This window comes from Hyla sarda, chromosome 9 (genome assembly GCF_029499605.1).
Source record: "Hyla sarda isolate aHylSar1 chromosome 9, aHylSar1.hap1, whole genome shotgun sequence".
NCBI classification, from domain to species: Eukaryota; Metazoa; Chordata; class Amphibia; order Anura; family Hylidae; genus Hyla; species Hyla sarda.
The window spans coordinates 66,165,948-66,189,928 of record NC_079197.1 but is presented as its reverse complement, the minus strand read 5'-3'; the positions used below and the strand labels follow the sequence as shown (position 1 = coordinate 66,189,928).

The window sequence follows — 23,981 nt, the reverse complement described above, 5'->3', positions numbered from 1 at the left end:
CCCGCCGTGATGCTGGTGACAAAAAGCTGACTGAAGACTTCATAGGAAGACTTCATTAAGTAAGTTCTTCTGACTGGGGTAAGTATATTTCCCTTTCTCCCCGGTTGTTCTTCAGACCCGGTGGGTTCGGCCGCCCCTCCAGCCTGGGTTCCTTTTCTCTCCCAGTCTATATGACTTGGCTCAGGTCTCCCCTTATGTGGTGACTGCCTTGGAGAGGCCCTCCCTACACCGGCCCTCCGGAGGGTCCCGCTCTCCCCCTATACTGACGCTATTGCAGCGTCATAGGGGTGTTTTTCATCTGACTCATCCCCCGAGTCTTCTGGCAGGCACGGGCCCTCCCCGACCTGTAATAAGCGTCGCTCCCCTAGAGGATGCTCCCATGGTCGCCGCTCTGGCTCTCCAGACCCGCGTACCAGGTCAGTCTCCCTCTCTTCCAGGGCCACCTCACACGTTCCCATTCACCTGGTGAACTTGTGGATGAAGTTTCCGATCTGGACATGGTGCACTCATTGGTTTCGGCCATAAGAGGCGCCTTCCATCTAGAGGACCCGGGAACTTCGGCCGTAGCTCCAGAAGTTTCCTTTCATTGTGCCCAACCTCCAGGGCTGCCTCACCTCGTTCCCATGCACCCGGAGAACTTGTGGATGAGGTTTCTGATTCGGCCTCTGACTCAGAGGACCGCACGGATGCCTGATGTGGTGTACTCATTGGTTTCGGCCATAAGAGACACCTTCCATTTAAAGGACCCAGGAACTTCGGACTTGGCTCCAGAAGTCTCCTTTATTTGTGCCCGACCGGCACCCAAGACTTTCAGCTCTCACGCTTAATTTGACGCCCTGCTGGTATCCGCCTGGAGGCACCCTGACAAGAAGTTTCAGGAAACGAAGAAGGTTCAAGCGTGGTATCCCTTCGCCAAGGACCTCATTGCCTCGGTGGACCTCCTCTCCAACTGTGGATCCACCGGTCTCCCGCCTCTCTAAGGTGCCTAACCGGCCGTTGGCTGATGCGGCTGCCTTCAAGGATTCATCGGACATGAAAGTGGAGACTTTGGCAAATTTTGCCTTTGAGACAGCAGGTTCTTCCTGCTTTTGCTTCGGCCTTGGTGTCAAAGGCCCTTTCAGTATGGTCTCCCAACTCCGCCAGGGTAGTCTTCAAGATCCCTCTGGAGGATTTATTTAATCTAGCTCTCCGATGCTCCGCAGCTGGAGGTTTTTCTGTGTTCTGCTTCCATGCGCAGCCTCTGTGCTGCCTTTGCCACAAGCTACCTGGTAGCTACTGTCCCTCCATGTGGCTTAAAGCCTGGAATGCGGATGGCGCCTTCAGGAAGTGAGGCGATGGGCAGAAAAGAGTTCTTTATTCCCTCTGGATAAGGCTCAAAGAACCGCTTTCCGTCGTAAGCCCTCCTTCCGGTTCTGCGGACCTTTGGTATCAACAAAGGGTACCAACAAAGGGTCCAGCCAGGCTCCTTCATGGGAAGAGGGCTCCCTCCTTCCGGACCTGTCCTTCCCGGAGGTCGGCTATCCGTTCCGGCCATTTTGCGGCCCAATCAGGCACCCGTAGGCCTTCCTCGATCTGACGGGTCACTCCCACCTGCCACCTATTTTGGGTGGTTGGTCGCCTCTTACTCTTCCTGGATGCCTGCACCACGCACATTCAGGATTCCTGGATTAGGGATGTGGTAGTCAACGGATACAGGATCGAATTTGCTTCCCTTCCATGGGATTGCCTTTTTCTTTCCTGGACCCTCAGGTTCCTCTCTCTAGCGAAGGCAGTTCGGGGGACGCTCCAGCTCCGTTTTTATCCATGGAGTAATTGTCCCCGTTCCTTCAGGGGAACGTTTTCGAGGTTTATTCCAACCTCTTTGTGGTCCCCAAGAAAGGCGTTTCTGTTCGCCCAATCTTGGTTCTCGAGTATCTTAGCCAGCATCTTCTGCTTTTCCATCCAAATGAAGTCTCTCCGTTCAGTGCTGGCATCCATGGTTCATGGGGAGTTTTTCGTTCCTCGGTGGACATCAAGGATGCCTGCCTCCACATCTCATTGTTTCCCGGTCATCAGCGGTACCTCCGCTTTGCAGTTCTGGTCATTTTCTATTGTGGCTCTCCATTTTTGTCTGACCACTTCTCCGCGGACCTTTACCAAAGTCCTAGCGCCTGTGATAGCCCTTTTACGGACAACAGTTGTTTACGTGATTCCTTACTTGGATGACCTCCTGATCAGAGCTCCAGCCAGGGCCCAGATCCTGGAGAGTCTTAGTCTCAACCTCCAGACCTTGTCTCACTTCAGTTGGATGGTCAATCGGGTCATGTCCAACCGCTCTCCTGGGGCTCCAGTTCGACGCAGCCTCTGCCCGCTTTCGACTCCGCCAACCAATCGGCTGACTCTCTTATCAAGAGTCCGATGACTTCGGCACCATGCTCCAGTTTCCATTCGCTTTTGCATGGAAGTCCTGGGTCAGTTAGCAGCGACCGTGGAGGCCGTGCCATTTGCCCAGCTTCATCATCGACCTCTTCAACTGGTGATTCTCTTCTGGTGGGACAGGTCTCCATTGTCTCTCGACCGCAAGATTGTTCTCTCTCGACAGTCTTGTCGGTCCCTTCTATGGTGGATTCGTTTCCCTCCTTTTTGTGGGGGGCGCTCCTTCCTGCCCCTCCCTGCCAGTCCATCGGGCTGGGAAGGTGTTTTCAAGGACCGGCCGGTCTGGGGCCTTGGTCCCCCGAGAAGCCCTTTTCCCCTTCAACATGTTGGGGCCTAGGGCAATTCTTTCTTTGCTTGCTTCCTGGGAAATTCCCTTCTGGGCGGAACTCAGGTTTCCGGCCATCTCAGCGATCTTCATTCCGGGCGTCTCTGGGATGTGGTCTTTCTTAGCCGGTCCTCATCCGTCCAAGGCTAGTGGTCCCTACATTCGGAGGTGTTTGCAACCTCTGGGGCGCTCCAGGCGTGGACCTCTGCACGTCCCGCCACAACCAAAGCTTTCCTCTCTCTTGGTTGGGCTTTGCCCTACCTTATCTGTTTATTGGTCGGGTTTTGCTCTACCTTATCTGTTTCCTCTCTTTTCGGGGTCCTGAGGAAACTAAAAGCAGAGGGCGTTCTCGTGGCCCAGACTGGCTCCGGCGGGTGTGGTACGTCGTCGTGGTCAGGCTCCTGAACGACTTACCGCTGCGCCTTCCCTATCATCCAGACATCCTATATCATGTCTCCTGTGCCACCCCTATTTACCATCTCTGCTTTTGACGTGTGGCGGTTTAGGCAGCGGTTCTGAGGATCCGCGGTTTCTCTTTCCAAGTGGTTCGCACCATGCTGAGGGCTCACAAGCCTTCCTCTGCAAAGATTTACCACCATACCTGGCGGTCTTATTTCTGTTGGTGTGATACTCAGCCTTTTTCTCTGGTTGTGGTTGGCTTTCAGCTCCCTTAGGGGTCAAAGGTTCGGCAGTTTCCATTCTTTTTCAACGTCCTCTGGCGTTCAATTGTCATGTCCGAACCTAGTTCAGGGAGTGGCACAAGCTGCCCCTCCTTATCAGTCCCTTTTTTTCCCTTGGAACTTGCACTTGGTATTAGATGCCCGGCAAGGCCCCCCTTTTGAACCTCTCAGGGACATTTCTCTTCGACTCCTTCCCCGGAAGGTGGCGTTCCTTATTGCTCTTGCCTCTGTTAGGAGGGTGTCAGAGCTGGCAGCTCTCTCCTGCCGTTCTCCCTTCCTGGTGGTTTACCAGGATAAGTTGTTTGTTTTCCGTCCAGGTCCGTCCTTCCTACCTGATATGGTTTTGACTTTTTCATCTCAATGAGGACATCATCCTACCGTCCTTTTGTCCGGCCCCTTCTCATCTCTTGAAGCGTTTGCTCCACCACTTGGTTCTGGTGAGGGTTGTTCGGACTTGCCTCTCAGTCATCTTTCCTTTCGGCAGTGTGACTCCCTTTTTTGTTTTTCCGGAAGGTCGTCGTACAGGACAACCTGCTTCTACGGCCATCATTTTTCGGTGGATCCGGTCTGCTATTTCAGAAGCTTATCGCTACAAGGGGAAGATCCCACCCTTCAGGGTTTTGGCTCATTCCACCCGTTTTTCGGCGCATCCTGGGCACTCCGCTACGTGGCTTCGGCCTCACAGTTCTGTAAAGCGTCCACGTGGTCGTCTTTGCACAATTTCACAAGGTCCTACCAGATTCATATCTTTGCATCAGCTGATGCTCCTCTGGGCTATAAGGTGTTGCAGGCGGCGGTGGTCCAGCCGTCCACCTGACTGATTACCTTGCCCACCCAAGTGACTGCTTTGGTACGTCCCATGGTCTGTGTCCCCCAATGGAGCCGATAGAGAAAAGGAGATTTTTATGCTTACCGTAAAATCTTTCTCGAAGGATCCAGTGGGGGACACAGCTCCCACCCTTTTTCTGGGGTTCCTATTTCAGTTATCTGTCCGAGGGTGTGTTCAGTTATCTTTTTCTTCTGGTTGCTCGGACAGTTTGTGGTTTTTCTCTTGACCTGTCGGTCTTCTCCTATTGCTCTGGGACTAAAACTGATTACCTCAGGTGCCTGTGGGCGGGTATACCCTGCTGGGAGGAGCCGACTTTTCTGTTGCCATAGTGTCAAGCCTCCTAGAGACAGCAGCATACAACCATGGTCTGTGTCCCCCAATGGATACTTCGAGAGAGAGATTTTACGGTAAGCATAAAAATCTCCTTTTCTCATGAAATTTTTGAGTTTTATACAGAGAGAGGCTGCAATTATCAACGAAATTTAACCACTTACAAAGTAGAATGTTGTGAAAAAACAATCTAAGAATCGTTACGATAGGTAAAAAAGCATTCATGAGTTATTCATGCTTAAAGTGACATCAAATTTAAAAAATTTAGCTCTTTCCTTGAGGCCAAAACAGACAGGTTTAGAAGCCTGATCACTTGTACAAAGCACTATATACGTGGGTGCTGATATTTACAGTAATAAAAGAATTCCATCCTTAACCCCTTCCCGCAGAATGGCATATATAAACGCCGGGTTGTGCAGTGCGTTCGCGCATCCCGGCGTTTATAAATGACATTCAGTTAACCCGGCGATGCGCAGCATCGCACGGGTTAACTGGCAGAAGTCCCGCTGTTTCCAGCAGGGGACAACTTCTGCTTCACACCCAGGACCATCCATTGATGGTCCTGGTCAGCGATCACTGTGATTGGTCCCTGTGGACCAATCACAGTGATCTAGGGTGAAAGTTCAGATCCCCCCCGACACCCGCCCCTGGAAGTCGGGCAGAACGGGGGACGATGGCTGCGGGGGCTCGCGGCATAGGTGGGGGAACACGTGGGGACCGGCAGCCTTACCCGAACCAGCGGCGGGACCGATGAGCAGCGCGGGACCGGCCACGTGGACGAGCAGCGACGGGAACGGCAGGTGAGTATATGGTCCTCAGAAGCAGCAGTGAAGATCTTCACTGCTGCTTCTAGGAGTCTGAAAAATACAACTCCCAGCATGCCTAGACAGCCTTTGGCTGTCTGGGCATGCTGGGAGTTGTAGTTTTGCAACATCTGGAGGGCCTCAGTTTGGAGACCATTGTATAATGGTCTCCAATCTGTGCTCTTCCAGCTGTTGCAAAACTACAACTCCCAGCATGCACTGACTGTCCAGGCATGCTGGGAGTTTTAGTTCAGCAACATCTGGCCCTTCAGATATTGCCGAACTACAACTCCCAGCATGCCCTTCAGCTGTCTGGGCATGCTGGGAGTTGTAGTTTTGCAACAACTGGAGACACACTGGTTGGGAAACATTGTCTGTTTCTAACTCAGTGTTTCCTAACCTGTGTGCCTCCAGCTGTTGCAAAACTATAACTCCCAGCATGCACTAACAGACCATGCATGCTGGGAGTTGTGGTTTTGCAACAGCTGGTGCACCCCCCACCCCTGTGAATGTACAGGGTACATTCACATGGGCGAGGCTTTTACAGTGGGTTTCTCGCTGCAAGTTTGAGATGCAGCAAATTTTGCGCTGGGAAACTCGCTGTAATCCCCCGCCCATGTGACTGTACCCTAAAAACACTACACTACACCTACACAAAATAAAATAAAAAGTTAAAAACACTACATATACACATACCCCTACACAGCCCCCCTCCCCCAATAAGAACGTCCGGTACACCACTGTTTCCAAAGCAGAGCCTCCAGCTGTTGAAAAACAACAACTCCCAGTATTGCCGGACAGCCGTTGACTGTCCACGCATGCTGGGAGTTTTGCAACAGCTGGAGGCACCCTGTTTGGGAATCGCTGGCGTAGAATACCCCTATGTCCACCCCTATGCAAATCCCTAATTTAGGCCTCAAATGCACATGGCGCTCTCACTTTGGAGCCCTGTCGTATTTCAAGGCAACAGTTTAGGGTCACATATGGGGTATCGCCGTACTCGGGAGAAATTGCGTTACAAGGTTTGGGGGGTATTTTCTTCTTTAACCCTTCATGAAAAGGAAATGTTGGGGTCTACACCAGAATGTTAGTGTAAAATTTTTTAATTTTTTACACTAACATGCTGATGTTGCCCTATACTTTACATTTTCACAAGAGGTAAAATTGAAAAAAGCCCCCCAAAATTTGTAACGCAATTTCTCCCGACTACGGAGATAACCCATATGTGGGCGCAAAGTGCTCTGGGGGCGCACAACAAGGCCCAGAAGGGAGAGCGCACCATGTACATTTGAGGTGATTTGCACAGGGGTGGCTGATTGTTACAGCGGTTTTGACAAACGCAAAAAAAACAAAACCCCACATGTGACCCCATTTCGGAAACGACACCCCTCACGGAATGTAATGAGGCGTGCAGTGAGAATTTACCCCCCACAGGTGTCTGACTGATCTTTGGAACATTGGTCCGTGAAAATGAAAACTTGTACAGCCCACTTTTCCAAAGATCTGTCAGACACCAGTGGGGGGCAAATGCTCACTGTACCCCTTGTTACGTTCCTCAAGGGGTCTAGTTTCCAAAATGGTATGCCATGTGTTTTTTTTTGCTGTCCTGGCACCATAGGGGCTTCCTAAATGCGACATGCTCCCCGAGCAAAATTTGCTCTCAAAAAGCCAAATATGACTCCTTCTCTTCTGAGCATTGTAGTTCGCCCATAGTGCACTTCAGGTCAACTTATGGGGTACCTCCATACTCAGAAGAGAAGGGGTTACAAATATTGGGGGGTATTTCCTGCTATTAACCCTTGGAAAAATGTGAAATTTGGGGGGAAACACACATTTTAGTGAAAAAATATATATTTTTTTTACATATGCAAAAGTCGTGAAATCCCTGTGGGGTATTAAGGCTCACTTTATTCCTTATTACGTTCCTCAAGGGGTCTAGTTTCCAAAATGGTATACCATTTGTTTTTTTTTTTTTTTGCTGTTCTGGCACCATAGGGGCTTCCTAAATGCGACATGCCCCCCGAGCAAAATTTGCTCTCAAAAAGCCAAATATGACTCCTTCTCTTCTGAGCATTGTAGTTCGCCCGTAGTGTACTTCAGGTCAACTTATGGGGTACCTCCATACTCAGAAGAGAAGGGGTTACAAATATTGGGGGGTATTTCCTGCTATTAACCCTTGGAAAAATGTGAAATTTGGGGGGAAACACACATTTTAGTGAAAAAAATAATAATTTTCTTTTTTACATATGCAAAAGTCGTGAAACACCTGTGGGGTATTAAGGCTCACTTTATTCCTTGTTATGTTCCTCAAGGGGTCTAGTTTCCAAAATGGTATGCCATGTGAGGTTTTTTTTGCTGTTCTGGCACCATAGGGGCTTCCTAAATGCAACATGCCCCCCAAAAACCATTTCAGAAAAACGTACTTTCCAAAATCCCCTTGTCGCTCCTTCGCTTCTGAGCCCTCTACTGTGCCCGCCGAACACTTTACATAGACATATGAGGTATGTGCTTACTCAAGAGCAATTGGGCTACAAATATAAGTATACATTTTCTTCTTTTACCCCTTGTAAAAATTCAAAAATTGGGTCTACAAGAACATGCGAGTGTAAAAAATGAAGATTGTGAATTTTCTCCTTCACTTTGCTTCTATTCCTGTGAAACACCTAAAGGGTTAAAATGATGACTGAATGTCATTTTGAATACTTTGGGGGGTGCAGTTTTTATAATGGGGTCTTTTGTGGGGTATTGCTAATATGAAGACCCTTCAAATCCACTTCAAACCTGAACTGGTCCCTGAAAAATAGTGAGTTTGAAAATTTTGTGAAAAATTTGAAAGTTTCTGCTGAACTTTGAAGCCCTCTGGTGTCTTCCAAAAGTAAAAACTCGTCACTTTTATGATGCAAACATAAAGTAGACATATTGTATATGTGAATAAATTTTTTTTTTATTTGTAATATACATTTTCCTTACAAGCAGAGAGCTTCAAAGTTAGAAAAATGCTAAATTTTCATAAAATTTTGGGATTTTTCACAAGGAAAGGATGCAAGTTACCACAAAATTTTACCACCACGTTAAAGTAGAATATGTCACGAAAAAACAATCTCGGAATCAGAATGATAACTAAAAGCATTCCAGAGTTATTAATGTTTAAAGTGACAGTGGTCAGATGTGCAAAAAACGCTCTGGTCCTTAAGGCCAAAATGGGCTTGGTCCTGAAGGGGTTAAGTCATATTTGGAACTTCACCCTGGATAGCATCTTGCCACTTTTGCTATGGCCAGGTAGGGTGGATGTGTGTTATACAATTTTTATGCTTTTTCCAAGCACCTGAGAAACCTACCACAATATATTTCCTTAAAGGGGTAATCCGCCCCTAGACAACTTATCCCCTATCCAAAGTATAGGGGATATGATGTCAGATCACCGGGGTCCTGCTGCTGGGTACCCCCTGGATCTACCATGCAGCACGTCACGATCTTCCGTCCCGGTGGTCGAGATGGACTCAGCCCGAGGACCTCCAGCGGTTTCGGAGCCCGAGGACCAGCAGCGGGACCCCGGAGATCTGACATCTTATCCCCTATCCTTTGGATAGGGGATAAGATGTCTAGGGGCGGAGTACCCCTTTAAGTGTTTGTAATAATTTTGTCTGTCTGTAATCATTTTGTCTGGACTGTTATAGAAACTGGTTGTCCATGCTGATGCACAGGAGCTCTGCATGCCTTCAACATTTCTGTGTATATACCTGATAAGTCCTTGGTCTCCATTTCATTGAGCTGTTGGTAGGTCTCCCTGCCCTCCTGTACAGTGGGGTCACAACTCCATAAGATGCACATTTTAACACCCTTGGTATCGTTGGTAAAGGATTATGGTTTTTATGTTTACTTAATTTCTCAGTCCACCGGTCAGGATTTTTGTTGTTAGAATGATTCTTTAACAGTGCCATTTATCCTTTTTTTCTTCAGCTGCCAGCTCAGATGGGCTGTGTAATACAGAGTCCTTTATTGTTGAATTACATTAACTGTATTAATGAAGATGACTCCTTGCTACGACTGAACTACTGGTTGGCATTTACACTTCATGAAGGTACCACAAGAATTGTTTTTTCTATTATAAAAAGAAATGCATACGTCTGCACAGGTTTCTGTGTAATTCACATTGACCATTTTTTGTTAAAGTTTGCCTAAATTTTGTATCTAACAGATTTTCACTCAGTCTCTACTCTTTGCGCTCAACTTTCTGGGCTGAAACTAATTTTTACCCTAGAGCCTTTCTGACCCTTTGTTTTATCAGTGGGGAACAACTGGCTGGTAAGACTCCCCAGTTTAGTCTTCATTTCTCGAAGATTAGATTTAGCAACTTTTATTTCTCTATCTGCTTCATTGGGGGACACAGACCATGGGTGTATGCTGCTGTCACTAGGAGGCTTGACACTATGGCAACAAGAAAAGTCGGCTCCTCCCAGCAGGGTATACCCGCCCACAGGCACCTGAGGTAATCAGTTTTAGCTTAGTGTCTTAACGAGGTGGACATGATCCGGAGTTCTCTCCAGACCAGGACTTATGTTTTATTATTTTCCTAGATTTAGGGATGTGTTAGTTTTTTATTCCGTTTTCTTTCCTGTTTTCAGGTGGGGACTCAGGAACTGCGGCTCACTGTTTGCCCATTGCGATTGAGGGGGCACAGACTTTGCGTTTATGTACTGTTGGGTCCGGGTCCCCCTACCTCCCTGCTTGCCTCGCTCGCACATGGTAGCCCGGCATCATGCAGGTGACAAAAGCTGGCTGAAGACTTCATAGGAAGACTTCATTAGGTAAGTTCTTCTCACTAGGTGAGTATTTTTCCATTCTCTCCACAGGTCCTGGTGTATGAGGGGGACATGGCTCTTGCAACCTCTGGAGACCCCTGAATTTCGGACCACTTATGCACTATAGTGTTGGGGGCCTGCCAGGAGGAACTTGTTCCCTTCTTATTTCCCTATAGGCGGTCTTTTATTAGTATCATGGGGGCATGCAGTGGTGTTTTTTACTGTGGGGACCTTCTCCCTATGTTCGGGGCAGAGATTATGTGCATCCAGCTGATGGCCTCAGCTGCGGCAGCACTTTCACTTCGGGCGAGCTGCCGCCTCTAGCGCTCTGCCCGCTGTCAGCTGTGGGCTGCCGGCGTTATCTCCGCCATTACTAATGCTGCCTGTGTTTCTTCTCGGCCCCGTGCGGCGTAGCTCCGCCCACCCACCTTATAGTTCTTCTCCAGGACAAAAACTCACACTCTATCAGCGCTGTGCGCGCGCTGAGGGGAGTTATCACGGCCAATCAGCTGTTCCCTTGATCTAGCCCGGCCCCCTGCTACTCGGGTCTGGCATATTCAGCTTGCTTGCCGGAGTTCTCCTCTCGGCAGTTGCCCTGTTGGGGCCTTGACGGAGATCATTACTTTTTACTATGTCCGAGCCCAGACCTGTTCCTCCCTTTAAACAGATAACTGGGACCCTGGTTGCTTATAACACCCGTAAGGGCTGTAACACTAAAATGTCTGGTTCTGCTGAACTCACTTGTTCTGCCTGCACCACTGCTCCCCCAGACTCCCCTGTCATTTCTGTTCAGGATGTCCTTCCAGACCCTGTGGGTTCGGCCGTCCCTCTCCCAGTCGATATCCCACTTGGCTCAGGTCTCCCGTTCTGTGGTGAATGCCTTGGAGAGGCCCTCCCTACACCGGCCCTCCAGAGGGACCCGTTCTCCTTCAACCTATGCTGATCACTCTCGCAAGCGTAATAGGGGTGCTTCATCTGAGTCAACTCCCGGGTCTTCTGGCAGGCACTGGCACTCCCCTTGCAGGCATCGCCCTGCTGCTCCAGCAGGCAGCAGTCGTCTCTTCACCAGAGATCGCTCCCAGGGTCGCCGCTCTGGCTCCCTAGAACCGCGTACCAGGTCAGCCTCTCCCTCATCCAGGGCCATCTCAACACAATCTATTCTCCTGGAGAACTTACAGATGAAGCTTCCAATTCGGCATCTGACTCAGAGGACCGATCGGATATGTCTGACATGGTGCACTCATTGGTCACGGCCAAGAGAGACACCTTCCATCTAGAGGTCCCAGGAGCTTCAGATGTAGCTCCTGAAGTTTCCTTTCATCGTGCCCAACCTCCAGGGCTGGCTCACCTCATTCCCATTCCCCCGGAGAACTTGTGGATGAGGTTTCTGATTCGGCCTCCTGCTCAGATGACCGCACGGATATGCCTGATGTGGTATACTCACTGATTTCAGCCATAAGAGACACCTTCCAGCTAAAGGACCCAGGAACTTCGGACGTGGTCCAGAAGTTTCCTCTCATCGTGCCCGACCTCTTCCAGGGCTGCCTCACCTCGTTCCCATTCACCAGGAGAACTTGTGGATGAGGTTTCTGATTCGGCCTCCGACTCAAAAGAACGCACGGATGCCTGATGTGATGTACTCATTGGTTTCGGCCATAAGAGACACCTTCCAGGAACTTCGGATGTGGCTCCTGAAGACTCCTTTTTTCGTGCCGATCGGCACCCAAGACTGTCAGCTCTCACGCTGAATTTTACGCCCTGCTGGTATCCACCTGGAGGCACCCTGACAAGAAGTTTCAGGAAACGAAGAAGGTTCAAGTGCGGTATCCCTTCGCTCATTGCTCGGTGGACCTCCTCTCCAACTGTGGATCTGCCGGTCTCCCGCTTCTCTAAGGCGCCTACCTGGCCATTGGCTGATGCGGCTGCCTTCAAGGATCCAGCGGACATGAAGGTGTAGACTTAGCCTTTGAGACAGCAGGATCTTTCTGCTTTTGCTTCGGCCTGGGTGTCACAGGCCCTTTCTGTATGGTCTCCCTTCTCCGCCAGGGTAGTCTTGAAGATCCCACTGGAGGATTTATTTAATCCAGCTCTCCGATGCTCCGCAGCTGGAGATTTTCTGTGTTCTGCTTCCATGCGCAGCCTCTGTGCTGCCTTTGCCACAAGCTACCTGGTAGCCACCGTCCCTCCATGTGGCCTAAAGCCTCGACGCCACCTTCAGGAAGTGAGGCGACGGGCAGAAAAGAGTTCTTTATTACCTCTGGATAAGGCTCACAGAACCGCTTTCCGTCGTAAGTCCTCCTTCGGGTTCTGCAGACCTTTGGTGCCATCAAAGGGTACCAACAAAGGGTCCAGACGGGCGCCTTCACGGGAAGAGGGCTCTCTCCTTCCGGACCTGTCCCTCCTGGAGATCGGCTATCCGTTCCGGCCGTTATGCGGCCCCATCAGGCACCCGTAGGCCTTCTCGGTCTGAAGGGTCGCCCCCACCCGCCGACCTTTCTCGGGTGGTTGGTCGCCTCTTACTCTTCTGGGATGCCTGGAACACGCACATTCAGGATTCAGCTCCTTTTTTATCCAGGGAGTAATTGTCCCGGTTTCTTCAGGGGAATGTTTTCAAGGTTTATTCCAACCTCTTTGTGGTCCCCAAGAAAGGCGTTCCTTTTCGCCCAATCTTTCAGCCAACATCTTCTGCTTTCCCATCCCGAGTGGAGTCTCTCCGTTTGGTGCTGGCATCCCTGGTTCATGGGGAATTTTTGTTTATCAGTGGACATCAAGGATGCCTGCCTCCACATCTTCTTGTTTCCCGGTCATCAGCGGTACCTCCGCTTTGCAGTTCCGGACGGTCATTTTCTATTGTGGCTCTCCATTTCGGTCTGACCACTTCTCTGCGGACCTTTACCAAAGTCCTGGCGCCTGTGATAGCCCTTTTACGGATAGCAGTTGTTTCCGTGATTCCTTACTTGGACGACCTCCTGATCAGAGCTCCAGCCAGGGCCCAGATCCTGGAGAGTCTTAGTCTCAACCTCCAGACCTTGTCTCACTTCGGTTGGATGGTCAATCGGGACAAGTCCAACCGCTCTCCTGGGGCTCCAGTTCGACGCGGCCTCTGCCCGCTTTCGACTCCGCCGACCAATCGGCTGACTCTCTTATCAAGAGTCCGATGACTTCGTCACCCAGCTCCAGTTTCCATTCGCTTTTGCATGAATGTCCTGGGTCGGTTAGCGGTGACCGTGAAGGTCGTGCCATTTGCCCAGTCTCATCACTGACCTCTTCAACTGGTAATCACCGGTGGGACAGGTCTCAATTGTCTCTCGACCGCAAGATTTTTCTCTGTCGACAGTCTTGTCGGTCCCTTCTATGGTGGCTTCGTTTCCCCCCCTGATTTTTGGGGGGCGCTCTTTCCTGCCCCTTCCTGCCAGTCTGTCGGGCTAGGGAGGTGTTTTCAAGGACCGGCCGGTCTGGGCCTTGGTCCCCCGAGAAGCCCTTTTCCCCTTCAACATGTTGGGGCCTAGGGCAATCCTTTCTTTGCTTCCTTCTTGGGAAATTACCTTCTGGGCGGAACTCAGGTTTCCGGCCATCTCAGCACTCTTCATGCCGGGCGTCTCTGGGATGTGGTCTTTCTCAGCCGGTCCTCAGCCGTCTAAGGCGAGTGGTCCCTACATCCGGAGTTGTTTGCAGTGATCTGCAACCTCTGGGGCGCTCCAGGCGTGGATCTCTGCACGTCCCACCACAACCAAGCGTTCTTCTCTCTTGGTCGGGCTTTGCTCTACCTTATCTGTTTATTGGTCGGGCTTTGCCCTACCTTATCTGTTTCCTCCCCTTTCTTTTCGGGGTCCTGAGGAAACTCACAGCAGAGGGCTGTTTCCGCCACTCTCGTGGCCCAGACTGGCCCCGGCAGGTGTGGTACGTTGTCGTGTTCAGGCTCCTGAACTATTTACCTCTGCACCTTCCCTATCGTCCAGACATCCTATATCAGGTCTCCTGTGCCACCCCTATTTGCCGTCTCTGCTTTTAACGGCGTTGCGGTTGAGACAGCGGTTCTGAGGACCCGCGGTTTCTCTTCTCAAGTGGTTCGCACCATGCTGAGGGCTCATGAGCCTTCCTCTGCAAAGATTTACCACCATACCTGGCGGTCTTATTTCTGTTGGTGTGACACTCAGCCTTTTTCTCCGGTTGTGTTTGGCTTTCAGCTCACTTAGGTGTCAAAGGTTCGGCTGTTTCCATTCTTTTTCAATGTTCTCTGGCGTTCAGTTATCATGTCCGAACCTAGTTCAGGGAGTGGCACAAGCTGCCCCTCCTTATCAGTCCCCTTTTTTCCCTTGGGACTTGCACTTGGTCTTAGATGCCCTGCAAGGCCCCCCTTCTGAACCTCTCAGGGACATTTCTCTTCGCCTCCTTCCCCGGATAGGGGGTTTTCCTTATTGCTTTTCCTCTGTTAGGAGGGTGTCAGAGCTGGCAGCTCTCTCCTGCCATTCTCCCTTCCTGGTTCATCTCAATGAGAACATCGTCCTACCGTCCTTTTGTCCGGCCCCTTCTCATCCCTGGAAGCATTTGTTCCACAACCTGTTGTGGTCGTTGCACAAGACAACCATTTTGGGAGCTTTCCGATGCAAGGGGAAGATCCCACCCTTCACGGTCTTGGCTCATTCCACCCATTTTTTGGGGCATCCTGGGCCCTCCGCTACGTGGCTTCAGCCTTGCAGCTCTGTAAGGCGTCCGCGTGGTCGTCTTTCCACTCTTTCTCAAGGTGCTACCAGATTCATACCTTCGCATCAGTTGATGCTACTCTTGGCTGTAAGATGTTGGAGACAGCGGTGGTCCCACCGTCCTCCTGTCTGATTCCTTACCCACCCAAGGGACGGCTTTGGTACTTCCCATGGTCTGTGTCACCCAATGGAGCCGATAGAGAAAAGGAGATTTTTATGCTTACCGTAAAATCTCTTTCTCGAAGGATCCATTGGGGGGACACTGCTCCCACCCTTTTTTCTGGTGTTCCTATTTCAGTTATCTGTCCGAAGGGGTGTTAAGTTGCCTTTTCTTCTGATTGCTCGGACAGTTTGTGGTTTTCTCTTGACTTGTCTGTCTTCTATTGCTCTGGGACTAAAACTGATTACCTCAGGTGCCTGTGGGCGGGTATACCCTGCCATAGTGTCAAGCCTCCTAGTGACAGCAGCATACACCCATGGTCTGTGTCCCCCAATGGATCCTTCGAGAAAGAGATTTTACGTTAAGCATAAAAAATCTCCTTTTTGTCATTATCTGTGTAAGCTTGCTCGTGTCAGTGCAATTAAATTATTTGGTTTGTATCATTTCTAAAATGCTAAAAGTAGTTATCCGAGATAAGCCTGTGGTACACTAATATATAGTCACTGTGCCTAGTAGAGTGGTTTTTATTGATTTTTAATGATACTTATTTGTAAACGATGCCCCCTTGCACCCACAATATTCACTGCTTATCAACTGAAGACTACGTTTTCCATGAGACTTCAGTGTCGGAGAGTCTCTCCACCCTCCCCCGCTCCACTTGCCTCCGTTTTAAACTGCCATTTTGTCCTGTGACATCACCTATAGCTCTCAGCTGCAAATCTAAGTGACTTTTTTTTATACCACATCTGTCTTCAAATCTGACCAAGGCGACAGTGTAATGGTATTTTCCATTTAGTAATGTTAAGGATGCCTTAATGTGAGGCCTTAAACTGTGAGTGACTACCGCTATGCTATTTTGGAGAGTGTCAACATTAGCAAATTCACACCAGACAATGTTGGTATAAATTCCCTCATCGGTACTGACTCCAGGGAATTCTGTTTATTATCCGGAAATCACATTAGTTTTTACAATCTGACAATAAGGGGAGGGTAAAACTATGCATCAAATCATCATTTTTATATGCTGATTGGTCATTTGAGCATGGCGAAGCATAAGTCACTTATGTTGCAAGGTCTCTAGCTTGAGATTTTTCCATCCTTCCACAAAGCCCGATGTTTAGACTTCTTGTATCCACAGACTCCATTTCAAGGTTCTAGTCTTAATTAAAGGCAAAGAGAAAGCTGAAATGTTTTGAATTAAGGAAAGCAAAGTTCTTCTGCAATATTAAGCAACAGCATATAGGATCTAATAAAGGCATATGAGCATAGATATAGCGATCAATATATCAGAATATTATAGATCCAACAGTAACACATGCAATAAATTAAAATTTGCGTAGTGTGTGTGTGCGTGTGTGTGTGTATATATATATATATATATATATATATATATTTTTTTTTTTTCCTAATATAAACAGCACATCCAGCAAAAATCCAAAAGCAATCCGAATATTCAAAAATAGATGTAGCACACCACGTAAATGCATTCAATGTGAGTGATTTGTTCCATGATGCATCAAAGACAATGTTTCGGTACCCTCACGCTACCTTTTTTAAGTGAATACAAGTAATAAGTTTGGGGCTTTTATACACCGCCCCTAATAATTAGGTAACATCATCAATTAATAATTAGTATACAATAACAAATACAATATTTCACGTAAAACAAGAAAATATGTGCAGTCAATTTACATGTGAACACCCCCTCCCTAATACATAATTATATATGTTCCAATAGTGTTCGATCGCCACTACACAGTGTAAATGCAGACAGAAATACATAAATGTAAAAAACGATGTCAGAACTCCAGACGCCATCCTCGGCGTGCTGCGCCCAGACCGGTGCCACACAAAATAAAGTGAACTTCTGGTTGAAAGGGGGATCGCATCTCCGTGCATCGGAGTGTCCTTGGTAATGGACTAGATTTAATTGCGCATGCTTAGAAACAAAGGGCAGTCTGTAGCCACCATCTTGATGAAGGGCATAGTATCATTGGGGGGGGGGGGGGGGGCGGGCGGGACGGAGTGTCCATATGCACATCACTCTGGAGTTCCAACCAAAACTTCCCACAATGTACCATAATTAAATATTTGATCCCCCTTAGGAGAATGATGGCCGTAGTCTTTGAATGATGGCCGTAGTCAGATAGTCTTTCAGAATCAAAGGCATTGTGACTGGTCCAAATTTCGAAGGTAATCTAAAATGAAAGATAAAACACTAAGTATAAAAATAGAAAACATATCACTAGTTCCGCAAACACAAAAAATGGAGCATGATTAATCGGGAGCTATACCTTCTTTTCAGCGATTCATCATCTTTGGTAAAACAACAAACTCCACATTTAACCCATTTGGTTTCAAACTAACTCCTAGATCCACTTGAGTTCTTGCTTCTGTAACAGGGTAATTCTTTCCCCACCCCTTTTGAGTGGTGGAATATGATCTACAATTATACATTTTAAATCTTTTTCCACATGTCCGGCTTCCAAGAAGTACTTAGAAACGAGCAAATCGGTGCGTTTTTTTTCCCCTAATAGAGTAATGATGTTGATTCAGTTTAGTTTTAAAATCGCATTTGGTTTCACCTACATAGATTAATTTGCACAGACACCACATAATGTATGTATAACATGGTCACTTTTGCAATTTACTGCAATAAAAGAACAAGAGGCGCTTCCTTGTGTGGTATCCTCCAACAGCTAGTAGCAAATTGAAAAGGTGAGCCAAGAACTGACTCACTTGGGGTGTTTGTGCTAATGCCGGCACAACACGTACAAGGGCATGAATACAAGGCTGCAGCTGCCTCCTCCGATAAGCTGGACTTCATATTCCGTAAAACTCCGAATCCAGAATCGTACCACCAAGGAGGATAATGCAGCGCTGCCCACAACTTCTTGAATAATGGTATTTATTTAAAAAAGATTATAAAAACATACAACACGTTTCGAATACAGACCAGCTTCTTTCTCAAGTACAATACAGCAAAAAGAAAATTCCAAACTTATATACCTTATATACTCGAGTATAAGCCGACCCGAGTATAAGCCGAGGCCCCTAATTTCAACCCAAAATCCCAGTAAAAGTTATTGACTCGAGTATAAGCCTAGGGTGGGAAATACATCATCCCCCCCTGTCATCATCCAGACCTCCGTCATTAACATCCTCATCATCATCACCGCCTGTCATCATCCAGACCCTCATCATCATCACCTGTCATCATCCTCTTGTCATCATCCCACACCCCCCCTTCATTATCCCCTTGTCATCATCCCCACCCCCTTCATCATCCCCTTGTCATCATCCCACACCCCCCTTCATCATCCCCTTGTCATCATCCCCACCCCCCTTCATCATCCCACACCCCCCCTTCATCATCCCACACCCCCCCTTCATCATCCCACACCCCCCCTTCATCATCCTCTTGTCATCATCCGCCCTCAGTGGTCTTCAACCTGCGGACCTCCAGAGGTTTCAAAACTACAACTCCCAGCAAGCCCGGGCAGCCATCGGCTGTCCGGGCTTGCTGGGAGTTGTAGTTTTGAAACCTCCAGAGGTCCGCAGGTTGAAGACCACTGCGGCCTTCGACATCATCCAGCCCCCTCTCACCCCCTTTAGTTCTGTACAGTACTCGCCTCCGCTCGGCGCTGGTCCGGTGCTGCAGGACTGTTCGGTGAGGAGGTCGTCCGGTGGGATAGTGGTTCCGGGCTGCTATCTTCACTGGGGGCGCCTCTTCTCCGTGCTTCAGGCCCAGAATAGAGGCGTTGCCTGGACGATGACACAGAAGTACGTTGGTAATGAACGTACCGCTGCGTCGTCGTCAAGGCAACGTGACTATTCTGGGGCCGGGCCCGAAGCGCTTAGAAGAGGCCTCCCCGGTGAAGATAGTAGCCCGGAACCACTATCCCACCGGACGACCTCCTCACCAGACAGTCCTGCAGCACCGGACCAGCGCCGAGCGGAGGCGAGTACTGTACAGAACTAAAGGGGGTGAGAGGGGGCTGGATGATGTCGAAGGCCGCAGTGGTCTTCAACCTGCGGACCTCCGGAGGTTTCAAAACTACAACTCCCAGCAAGCCCGGACAGCCGATGGCTGCCCGGGCTTGCTGGGAGTTGTAGTTTTGAAACCTCTGGAGGTCCGCAGGTTGAAGACCACTGCGGGTGGAGAGTTCACTCGAGTATAAGCCGAGGGGGGTATTTTCAGCACGAAAAATCGTGCTGAAAAACTCGGCTTATACTCGAGTATATACAGTACACAGAAAACCACCCCCATTAAGGAGTCACATGACTGGAACTACAAAGTTTTGCATAATTCATAGAAAATATATAGTTACATAATAAAAAAAAAAAGAGATAATAAAACAGCACAGAAGAAACCTGAAGTCTCAGATGGTAGTACGTTCAATGATCTCATTGAGACCATCAGAAGTTAAAGAGTTAAACATGAATATCCAAAAGCATTCTCTATTAATAAGAGTTTGAAACCTATTTACTTCTGGTGATATTGACTCAATGAAGGATAAATGTAGTACATTAATATTTCTGCCATGCTTCATGGAACCATGCCGGGAAACGCTGTGTTGCATAAAAGAATTTTGGATATTTGCCCTGTCTGTTCATTCTTTGCCGCACAGTCTGTACCATGAGGCCAATATATTGACTTCCACAATCACATGTAAGTAAACAACATAATGGGAACTGCATGTGAAAGTCCCCTTTACTTCAAAACACTGACCTGTAGAATTAGAACGTAGACACTGATTATCAGAGGTAGATATCCAAGAGCAGCAGAGACCACGTTTACCGCCTCAACGGAAAGTCCCCTGTACTTGATCACCTGATCGGGTCACATTAGGAAAGACACCTTGTTAATCACGTGACTCGATCTCAACATTGCCTGACTCACTACTCCTAATCTACTCGGAGCAAGGACACTTTTCAGACTCTTGACTTGGCGATACGTTATCGCAGGTGTATAAGGTATTTGGGTAGTTTATTAGAACAGGATCAAACAAACACCGGCCAATGTTTATTAATTATATTCCTTATCTACTAGAGTTAAAATAAGTAATGAAGTCAAAATGAAGACTGTTGTTTTTTCATCTTTCTTTATATTCTTAGATTCACATGGTTTTACCAGGTCTGTTTGTTTTAAGGAACAAGTTTTTTTAAAAGCTGTTATCAAAATATTTTTGGGATATCCCTTTTCAAGGAATTGCTTCTGGATAAGCTTAGATTGTTGAAAAAAAATCTGCATTCGATGTCCAATTTTTGCGCACCCTACAGTATTGTCCATAAGGGATATTGTAAATCCACTTATGAAAATGACAGCTACTAGCATCCAGTAGACTATTAACATCTACCTTCTTAAAATGCGTTCGGGTCCGGACCTCCCAGTCCTAGGGTGGTAAAGTGGATAACTGGTGACCTTTCAGGATATGTTGTGGTGTGTGTGTGTGAATGGTTGTCTGTGGTGTGCATAAGATTTTTTGTTCTTGGTGAGGAAACTCCTCACTCCTCACATGCACTTATAGTAATGTATGATCCTTAGATATGGAATGTCCCCTTGATTCTGTATTTGTTTGGTCCTATAGTTTGAATGTATTTGATGCGGATGGGGAGGGTCCTGGACTGTTTGTTTGCTGTTATTTTAATTGAAAATTAATAAAAATATATATTTTTTAAAAATTGCGTACGGGTCCATACCCCTCACTCCGGGTTCTTGAATACCTTCCAAATCTAAAAACACCACGTGAGAATCAGAAATATTAGGAGTGAAAGTGAGACCCCAAATATTGTCATTAAGATGTGCAACAAAATCAAGAGCACTCTCCAGAGTGCCAGTCCATATAAAAAAAATAATCAATAAATCTCCTGATAAAATTAAAATAATGCCAGGCCACAGGGACTGTGCTATATATTGGGACTCGAAACACCCCATGTACAAATTAGCATACCTAGGGGCGAATAGAGTGCCCATCGCGCATCCGCGGGTCTGAAGATATGTGATACCATTGAACGTAAAAACATTGTGATTTAAAATCTATTTAAACCCTTATCGCGGAGTGCCGTAAATGTATGGTGCTGCTAATTTTCACTTCGCGCAGAGCGCCGAACATTTACGGTGCTGCGTTTCTTGATCAGAATGGGATGAATGCTGATATCTATCAGCAGCCATCCCTGCATATCGCCCAGGGGGCCCTGAGACCCCCCCCCCCCCTCTTGTCTGCGATCGCCGTGATTCACGGGTCAATAGGGATGAAAATAGGGATGATCGGTCATCCTAAAGGATAGGAGCGAGGTGGCAGGGGTGCCACTTCCTCCTATCCCCTGCGATTGGCTGATCGGCGAAATGGGGGGCGGGGGGGTTTAGTAGTTTTATCGGTCAAAGTTGAGATCCCCGCTCTGGAAGTCCGGGCAGAGCGGGGCAAAGATGGCGGCGGGAACTGGCGGAAGCAGAATGCAGCAGTGAAAATCTGGTAAGTGATCTTCACTGCTGCATTGTAGTTTCACAACTACAACTCCCAGCATGCCCGGATAGCCAAAGGCTGGCTGGGCATGCTGGGAGTTGTAGTTTTGCAACATCATGAGGGCTACAGTTTGGAGACCACTGTATAGGGGTCTCCAAACTGTGCACTTCCAGTTGTTGCCAAACTACAACTCCCAGCATGCCAGGACTGTCCAGGCATGCTTAGCGTTGTAGTTCAGCAACAGAAGGGCCAGATGTTGCAAAACTACAACTCCCAGAATGCATTTCACCAACAACTAGAAGCACACTGGTTGGGAAACACTGTCTGTTTCCTAACTCAGTGTTTCCCAACCTGTGTGCCTCCAGCTTTTGCAAAACTACAACTCCCAGAATACATTGACAGACCATGCATGCTGGGAGTTGTAGTTTTGCAACAGCTGGAGGTAAACTGGTGTAGAAACACTCCGGTAGTCTGTTACCTAACTTAGTGTTTCCCAACCAGTGTGCCTCCAGCTGTTGCATAACTACAACTTCCAGCATGCACGGTCTGTCAGTGCATGCTGGGAGTTGTAGTTTCGCTACAGCTGGAGGTTTGACCCCCGCCCCCTTTCATGTGAATGTACAGGGTACATTCACACAGTCGGGTTTACAGCAAGTTTCCCGCTTTGTTTGAGCTGCAGCAAATTTTCCACCGCAGCTCAAACTCATAGCGGGAAACTCGCTGTGAACCCCCGCCTGTGTGAATGAACCCTAAAAACACTACACTACTCATACACAAAATAAAGGGTAAAACACTTCATATACACCCCCCTACACTGCCTTAACACCCCACAGGTGTTTGACAAATTTTCGTTAAAGTTGCTTGTGAAAATGAAAAATCAGATTTTTTTTTTCTTCACTAAAATGCTGGTGTTGCCCTAAAGTTTTTATTTTCACTAGTGGTAATAGGAAAAAATGCACCCAAAATTTGTAACACAATTTTTTCTGAGTATGGAAATACCCCAAATGTGGATGTAAACTACAGGGCTCAGAAGAGAAGGAGCGCCATTGGGCTTTTTGAGAGAGAATTTGGCTGGAATTGTATGCCATGTGTGTTTACAAAGCCCCATGGTGCCAGAACAACGGAACCCCCCCCCCCCCCCCACATGCGACCCCATTTTGGAAACTACACCCCTCACGGAATGTAATAAGGGGTACAGTGAGCGATAACACCCCACAGGTGTCTGACAGATTTTTGGAACAGTGGTCCGTGAAAATGAGAAATGTTTAAAAAAAAAATTCAAAAAATAGTTTAAAGGTGATAAAAGGTAAGGAAAAGATTATTGAGGCTCTATGGGAATTTGGGGAACTAAATAAAACATACCATTTCTTATCAGGTGGCATGGGATGCCTTTAAGGCTTTCCTTAGGGGATTACTATATAAAGCTAAAGAAACAGAAATTCTATAAATAGGAAAAGGATTTGAGGGATGAGGTCGCTATAGCTGAAGACAGCTTTGCCCAGGTCCAGAAAGCTGAGAACTATATACAATGACCAGAAAAACAGGATAAATTAGCTAGTTTCATGATTGGGAAGGCACAACAAAAGTTTTTTTTTTAGGAGGCGCTGGTTGACCTAATTTGTGCTGATAAGGAGAAAAGTCAGATTCTCTTCAGAAAAGTACAGGCGAAATCATTAATGACCAGATGGAAATACGGAAAGAGGTTGTTAATTTTTTTTAAATAAAATTGTATTCTACAGAAGGCATTCCCCCAGAGGAAGAAATAAAAGAATTTTTGCAAAAGTGTGAGCTCCTGAGGCTTTCCATCGATCAAAGACAGACATTAGATAGAGGGCTGACAGTAGAGGAGTTGAGAGATGCACTATCCACCTGCTCCTGGTCGTTTTCTCCCGAAGTGGATGGACTGCCTTTTGAGGTATATCGAGAGTTTGGGGAGGCCCTCCTTCCTATTTTGGAAGTCTTTTTGGAGGCCTGGGAGACTAATGTGCTCCCAAACTCCATGTTGAAGGCAAGTGTAGTTTTGATCCCTAAGAAGGGGAAGGATCCATTAAAAGTTGAATTATTTCGCCCCATCTCTTTAATTAATGCAGATGCAAAGATCTTAGTGAAAGCACTTGCAAGACGGATGGCAGGGGTTATCCCAGGGTTGATTGAAGATGATCAAACAAGGTTTTTACCTGGCAGGTCCATACACACAAATTTGTTGAGGGTGTTTGCTAATTTGGAATTGGGTTCTGGGCCCCTTCACTCCACCCTATTGTTGGACACAATGAAGGCCTTCGACAGAGTGGAGTGGAGCATATTCAACTGACCTGGATAGCATGCAGCGAGCATGTACAACTGTAAAAGAAGATTTAGATAAATTACTCACGACCACCATTTTCGGGTTTTCTTGAAACTTTGCTTTTTTTCATATGTAATTTTCAGAATCATCACAATTTCTTATCAAGATGTATGGGGTACGATG

The 23,981-nt window shown here is 47.7% G+C and overlaps 1 protein-coding gene across 4 annotated transcripts in view; it reads left to right on the top strand.

Moving 5' to 3' along the window:
* Window positions 1–23,981, top strand: part of CENPI (centromere protein I) — a 466,748-nt gene that overhangs the window by 196,973 nt on the left and 245,794 nt on the right. For all 4 annotated transcript variants that reach the window (XM_056540598.1, XM_056540599.1, XM_056540596.1 and 1 more), the window contains one exon: window positions 9,343–9,463. In XM_056540598.1, the coding sequence (XP_056396573.1) occupies window positions 9,343–9,463 (121 nt within the window). The remainder of the gene's footprint in view (window positions 1–9,342; window positions 9,464–23,981) is intronic.